At 45.8% G+C, this 7273-nt stretch overlaps 1 protein-coding gene across 1 annotated transcript; it reads left to right on the forward strand.

Moving 5' to 3' along the window:
- Positions 1-5707: 5707 nt before the first annotated feature.
- RNF113B (ring finger protein 113B) lies at positions 5708-6712 on the forward strand. The gene has a single exon (XM_023218078.2). The coding sequence runs from the start codon at positions 5708-5710 to the stop codon at positions 6710-6712; it is 1005 nt and encodes a 334-aa protein (XP_023073846.2).
- The last annotated feature ends 561 nt before the right edge of the window (positions 6713-7273 follow it).

Consider the following 7273-nt stretch of genomic DNA (forward strand, 5'->3'; position numbering starts at 1 on the left):
AAAGAAAGAAACATTTACCCAGCCTCAGCTTTCTCTTCCAGAAATATCCAGCGCTAAAAAAGAAAGGGAGCAATGTCTAAGAAATTCTGAGGGCAAGAACGTGTGGCTCAAGACCTTAGCACTCGGCCAAATTGTCCTTCAAATATAAAAGCAAGGAACAGCTATCCTTAAGTGTAAGACCTCAAGGAACACAGTACCTACCAGGGCTTCTCTAAATAAAATAATGTGGCTGGGTGTGGCCACACTGGGTTTACTCTTGTAATTCCAGCACTTTGGAAGGCCAAGGCCGGTAGCTCACTAAAGCCCAGGAGTTTGAGACCAGCCTGGGCAATATGGCAAGACTCCATCTCTACAAAAAGTACAAAAATCAGCCAGGTGTGGTGGTGTGCACCTGTAAGTCCCAGCTATTCAGGAGGCTGAGATAGGAGGATCACTTGAGTCCAGAAGGGTGAGGCAGCAGTGAGCCATGATGGCACCACTGCACTCCAGCCTGGGTGACAGAGCAAGATCCTGTCTCAAAAAATAAAATCGATTAAATAAATAAAACAATGAACCAAACAACGAGTCAAAATTTAAAACTCAGGCATGGTAAAAACACAGTAAAAAGACTAGCAATAAGTTCTGAGTCCATGCTAAAAGAGAACTAAGTCAAAGACCTATGGGAATTGTGGCATTATTAGAACAGAATAGAAATGTTACAATCCTTCACATTGTAAAATTCATAATTAACTGATAAAATTTTGGAGCTTGGGAAAGAGGGACAGCATAGGTCAGTTCTAATTTTTTTTTTTTAGCTTTCAAAGGAGAGTGTCTCATAAACTCATAGTTTATGAGAAATTATTCTAATCTCAGTATTTATCATCTTCTGTCATTAATTTAGTTTTTAAAAGATAGCGCTAATCTCTCTTGCAATGAAGTCAGCATTTCTATCTTGCTTTAGTTTCTTTTCCTTTGCTTTAATTAAAGTCTTTTATTTTACACCTTTAAGTATTAAATACCATGTATGATAAGATCCCATGCCCAGGGGCAAGTTCTAGACAGGGCTCACAAAATGTTACCAACATCACTGGCCAGGCACAGTGGCTCATGCCTATAATCCCAGCACTTTGGGAGGCTGAGGCAGGAGGATCGCTTGAGCCTAGGAGTTTGAGGTTACAATGAGCTGTGATTGCACCACTACACTCCAGCCTGGGTGACAGTGAGACTCTCTCTCTCTCAAAAAATAAAGTAATTAATATTATTTCTAAACGGTAAGATTTAGGGTGAGGTTTTTCATTTCTTCTTTTTACTTTTTTTGTATTTTTTTTTTAGTAAGAATGTATCACTTCTTCCCAAACAAGTCACTTTTTAATGATAAAAAACAATCTTATCATTACTACCTAAGAAACTGACTTTATTGCTTTTGCTCTTCTCCATTGCTGCCAGCCAGGCAAAAAATCTAAACTTAAGTCTATTCAGTTATTATTATTCCTTTTATTCCCCACTTCACAGGGGATAAAACTGAAATCCAGGGCAGTTAAGTCATTTGCTCTAGGTCACAGAGCGCCAGGATGTGACCTCAGACAGTCAAGCTTCATAACATGTGAGCTGACAGAATTACTTAAGTTCATTTGGTTCATCCCAATTTTTTTCTTCACTTAGTAGGTACGTGTGGTCCTAAACCAGCAGGGAGAAGTGCTATCTGCAATGAAATGGCCATACCCATGCATGTCTGGTGGATGTACATACAATACAACTCTTTCAGAAAGCAACAAGAACGAAATTCTGTCTTAAAAAAAAAAAAAAAGTCTCAAAAATGCTTAAACTCTAATTCTGTAGGAATCAAACCTAAGAAAACAAATGTAAAGACAGGGAAAGGTATATAAATGAGGGAACACATAATCTAACAACAGAGTATTAGGACAACAATGCATCACAGAATCATACAATTGATCATTATGCAGGCATTAAAATGCACATTATGGAGAAATACTAAGGAACAGGGGAAAATACTTACCAAGTGAAGACAGCCCACTAACATTCCTCATTCAACACAGCAGACTGCACTCAGGCATTCAGCCCTATTCCCTCCCAAAATCCCACTAAAATGATAAACATTACTTTACAAAGGCAGATTCCCACAAAAGGAGCCAGAAGAAAGAGACACCAGAGAAAACAAGAACATCAATAATATTTTAGAAGAAAGAAAGTGAACTGAAAAATATCAACTAACTTGGAAGAAGGCTGAAACTGAAGGCTGCAGAGGGAGATGACAAGCAGCAGCACGCCAATTTCAAGACAAATCCCAGGAACTGCAAGAATCACATACCACTGGAAACAGATACGGCTCCACACAATAAGACCGGCTGAGAATTTGAAAAATTTCTGATATGGTTTGGATGTTTGCTCCCTTCAAATCTCATGCTGAAATGTGATTAGTGTTGGAGGTGGGGCCTAGTGGGAGGTGACTGGATCATGGGGGTGGATCCCTCATGAGTGCTTTAGCACCATTCCCTGGGTGATAAGTGAGATCTTGTTCTGAGTTCACAATCTGGTTGTTTAGAAGTGTGTGGCCCCTCCCCACTCTCATTCCCACTCTTGCCATGTGACATAGCCTGCTCCCTCTTTGCCTTCCACTATGATCAACTGGAAGCTTACTGAGGCCATCAACCAGAAGCAGATACGAATGCCATGCTGCTTGTACAGCCTACAGAACTATAAGTCAATTAATCCTCTTTTCTTTATAAATTACCTAGCCTCGGGCATTCCTTTATAGCAATGCAAAACTAACACCATCTCCCACCCCACGCAGCCAGGCACCTACCCTTTCCTCAGCCTGGCAGAAGCAGAACATACCTCTTCTGTGGAGGCTGAATCCGAGAGGACCTATGCTTAAAGGGCCCAGGAACAACCACAGGTGGGAATCAGATGCTGTACTGAAAATGAGGGGTTAAGTCAAAGTTTATACCCCAAATTATAAGGCCTTCCCTTCCCAGCCCACTTCTACAGCTCTTATCATAGAATTCTGGCAGCAAAGATCACACCCCGCAGTGGAATGTGAGATAAGTCTTCTCTGTAGAAACTCAGAACCCAGCAGAAAAGACGTATGGACACTGATATGGTTTAACTGTGTCCCCACCCAAATCTCATCTTGAATGGTAGCTCCCCTAATTCCCTTGTGTTGTGGGAGGGACCCAATTATCAAAGATAATTGAGGCCGGGCGCGGTGGCTCAAGCCTGTAATCCCAGCACTTTGGGAGGCCGAGACGGGTGGATCACGAGGTCAGGAGATCGAGACCATCCTGGTCTACACGGTGAAACCCCGTCTCTACTAAAAATACAAAAAACTAGCCGGGCGAGATGGCGGGCGCCTGTAGTCCCAGCTACTCGGGAGGCTGAGGCAGGAGAATGGCGTGAACCCGGGAGGCGGAGCTTGCAGTGAGCCGAGATCGGGCCACTGCACTCCAGCCTGGGCGACAGAGCGAGACTCCGTCTCAAAAAAAAAAAAAAAAAAAAAAGATAATTGAATCATGGGGGCAGTTTTTCCCATACTGTTCTTGTGGTAGTGAATAAATCCCATAAGATCGGAAGGTTTTATAAGGGGAAACCCCTTTCCCTTGGTTCTCATTCTCTTGTCTTGCCTGCCACCATGGCAGACGTGCTTTTCGCCTTCCACCATGGATTATGAGGCCTCCCCGTCACATGGAAATGTAAGTCCATTAAACCTTTTTCTTTTGTAAACTGCCCAGTCTCAGGTGTGTCTTTATCAGCAGCGTGAAAACAGACTAATACGGAAATATGGACACCAACATCTACGGGTCCCCAAGAAAAAAGACAGGTTCCAACTGAATCACACAAAGGACAGTCTAGTGTACAAGTACGACAATACTAGTGCATTCCAGCCAGCTTTTAGGCACCTGACTCTTAAGTATAAACAGCTGGAGATAACCAAGTATTTTAGACAAGCTTCCAACACGAAAGATGGGATCTAACAGTTTAAGAAAAATCTAGAATTACTATCCTAAGAGAAAACTGACAAATGATGAATTGTTCTTTACACTGTAAGCTTATTCATCGCATTTCCTCCAACTGAGGATGCCTTAGTGTCTAGGAAGGGAGACCCACACAACTTCTCCCTCAACCCACAGTAGCCAGTATTTTGGGGGCACTACAAGGGAGCTGAATCTCACCTTCCATTCTAGTAAGTAAAGAGATAGAACCTAAATTAGAAAAAGAAATTGCATGTAACACTTTATGACATGCACTGACTAAATAAGAACCGGAATCCATTCACATTATATAAAAGAATTATTTCACAACTTGAAGATAAACTCAAGAAAAAAAAGGTTGAAAATCAGAAGGCAGCTCACGGCGACCGGAAGGGCGAGGAGGCAGCACCTGAGAGCCTCGGCATAGTGTACAGGTCCACCCGCTCGGCGAAGCCTGTGGGGCCGGAGGACATGGGGGCCACTGCTGACTTCGATGACTCACAGGCAGTGACTCATGCCTGTGATATCAACAATTTGGGAGGCTGAGGTGGACGGATCACCTAAGATCAGGAGTTCCAGACCAGCCTGGTCAACATGGTGAAACCCTGTCACTACTAAAAACAGAAAAGTTAGCTGGGTGTGGTGGCACACGCCTGTAATCCCAGCTACTCAGCAGGCTGAGGCAGGAGAATTGCTTGAACCTGGAAGGCAGAGGTTGCACTGAGCCGAGATCGTGTAACTGCACGAGCCTGGGCAACACAGCGAGACTCTTTCTCAAAAAAAAAAAAAAAAAAAAATTGAAAATGATTATCTTAGGTATGAGGAATTGGCGTGTGGAGGGGCCAGGCAGGGGACAGCCGATTTCAAGTACAATAAGTGCTTGGTGATATTTTCTTAAATGTTTACATGTGTTACTTTTATTTCAAAATGAAGCCGGCTATGCAACCACAAGTGCAGGGTGATATGACAGTCTTTTAATAAAGGCTAGATGAAAAGAATAGACACAAAAGTGTTGACGTGGTTATCTTTGAGGGGAGGGATTATAGGCGTCTTACTTTTTGTATCTTTTTGTTTTTGTTTTCTGCATCTCGCGTGTTGCTTTTAAATACACATTTCATGCGTCTGTGTTTTAGGATGAGCACCACGGGTTCGCTATGGTCTGGACTGATTCCACCCGTGGCCTTTTAGGAATCTGTTGAAAAATGAATGTGCACCGAGGGAGCTGAGGAGCAAGTGAAGATGACTCCTCAGGAATCCATCTGAGGGCCAGGAGACAGATCAAGGGAGGGAAGGAGGGCAGAGGCAGGCTTTTTTTTTTTTTTTTTTTTTTGAATTTGAAACTGGGTCTCACTCTGTCACCTAGGCCAGAGTACAGTGGCGTGGTCCCGGCTCACTGCAACCTCCGCCTCCTGGGTTCAAGCGATTCTCCTGCCTCAGCCTCTCGAGTAGCTGGGACTTCAGGTGCCCACCACCACACCCAGGTAATTTTTATATTTTTAGTAAGGACGCCATGTTGGCCAGGCTGGTCTTGAACTGCTGACCTCAGGTGATTCTCCCACCTCAGCCTCCTAAAGTGCTGGGATTACAGGCGTGAGCCACCGCGACTGGCCTAGGAGAAGCTTTTTCTTTCACTTACTTTTGCTTTTTAGGACTGGGAGGGCCCACGCCCCACGTGCAGTGACGCAAGGGTGACGCAAGGGCGACGCACGCCACAGCCGTTTGGAGCCTGACACTCAAACATGGCAGCGCCACCTTCTCCAGGAAGGACGGCAGACCAGGTATGCACCTTCCTCTTCAAAAAGCCTGGGCGGAAAGGGGCTGCAGGCCTCAGAAAGCGCTCGGCCTGCGACTCCGAGCATGGAGAGAGCAGCGGCAGCGGGGACGAGGGCGACGCAGTGGCTCGGCCCCCGCGGGTGGCACCGAGGCCCCGGGGCCTCCACAGCTGTCAGAAGGCGGCTCACGGCGACCGGAGGGGCGAGGAGGCAGCGCCTGAGAGCCTCGGCATAGTGTACAGGTCCACCCGCTCGGCGAAGCCTGTGGGGCCGGAGGACATGGGGGCCACTGCTGACTTCGAGAGGGACACCGAGAAGGAGCACCATACGCAGACCATCTTCAAACGCAGCCAGCGGGTCCAGGAGGCATTGTGGGGCCGGGAGCACGACCAGATCTACCGGGGAATCCACAGCTACCCGAGGTATCTGAAGCCCAGGGACACGTCCATGGGTAACTCCTTCTCGGGGATGGCGAGGAAGGGCCCTATCCGTGCGCCTGGGCACCTGCGCGCCACTGTGCGCTGGGATTACCAGCCCGACATCTGCAAGGACTACAAGGAGACCGGCTTCTGCGGCTTCGGGGACAGCTGCAAATTCCTCCACGACCGTTCCGATTACAAACACGGGTGGGAGATTAAACGGGAGCTTGAAGAGGGTCGCTACGGTATCTGCGAGGATGAAAATCATGAAGTAGAAAGCGAGGAAGAGGAAATACCATTCAGGTGTTTCATATGTCGCCAGGCCTTCCAAAACCCAGTCGTCACCAAGTGCAGGCATTACTTCTGCGAAAGCTGCGCGCTGGAGCACTTCCGGGCCACCCCGCGCTGCTACGTCTGTGACCAGCCAACCGGTGGCATCTTTAACCCCGCCAAAGAACTGATGGCAAAACTGCAAAAGCTTCGGGCTGCGGAAGGTGGGAGCAATTCCCATTTCACAGAAGACCCAGATGAGGGTCCAATTCCCATGGCTTAGGTTTCCCATAATTCTCACATTTAAAAATAAATTGTGTTGTTCTTTTAAAAGAACAACAAAAAAAGAGATGAGAAAGACTCAAGTCTGTTTGGACACTGGGGGAAGCAGCCTGTTGAGTAAGATGAGAGAGATGGCAGTCTTCCTGCAATCCCAGGCCTGACAATGTAATCAAAAGAATTGAAATCCGGATCTCAGAGGTATTTGCACTCCCATGTTCACTGCAGTATTATTTGCAAAAGCCAAGAGGTGTAAACAACCCAAGTGTCCGTGGATGGATGAATGGACAAAATGTGATACATACACACAATGGAATGCTATTAAGCCTTAACGGGAAGGAAATCCTTTTAAAGATTTAAAAGGATCCTTTTAAGGATCACATGCTACAACTTGAATGAACCTTGAAAACGACACTGTGCTAAGTGAAATAAACTAGTCACAAAAAGACAAATACACTGTATGATTTTTCACTAAGGTGTCTACAGTTGTCAAAATTACATAAAAAGAGTCAAATGGTGATTGCCAGGGGCTAGAAAGAGCGGGAGTGGGGAGCTGTCGTTTTAA

The sequence above is a fragment of the Piliocolobus tephrosceles genome, chromosome X (genome assembly GCF_002776525.5).
Source record: "Piliocolobus tephrosceles isolate RC106 chromosome X, ASM277652v3, whole genome shotgun sequence".
Taxonomy (NCBI): domain Eukaryota; kingdom Metazoa; phylum Chordata; class Mammalia; order Primates; family Cercopithecidae; genus Piliocolobus; species Piliocolobus tephrosceles.

Coding starts and splice junctions, on each gene's coding strand:
- RNF113B (XM_023218078.2), top strand. CDS start 5,708: ATGGCAGCGCCACCTTCTCCAGGAAGGACGGCAGACCAGGTATGCACC.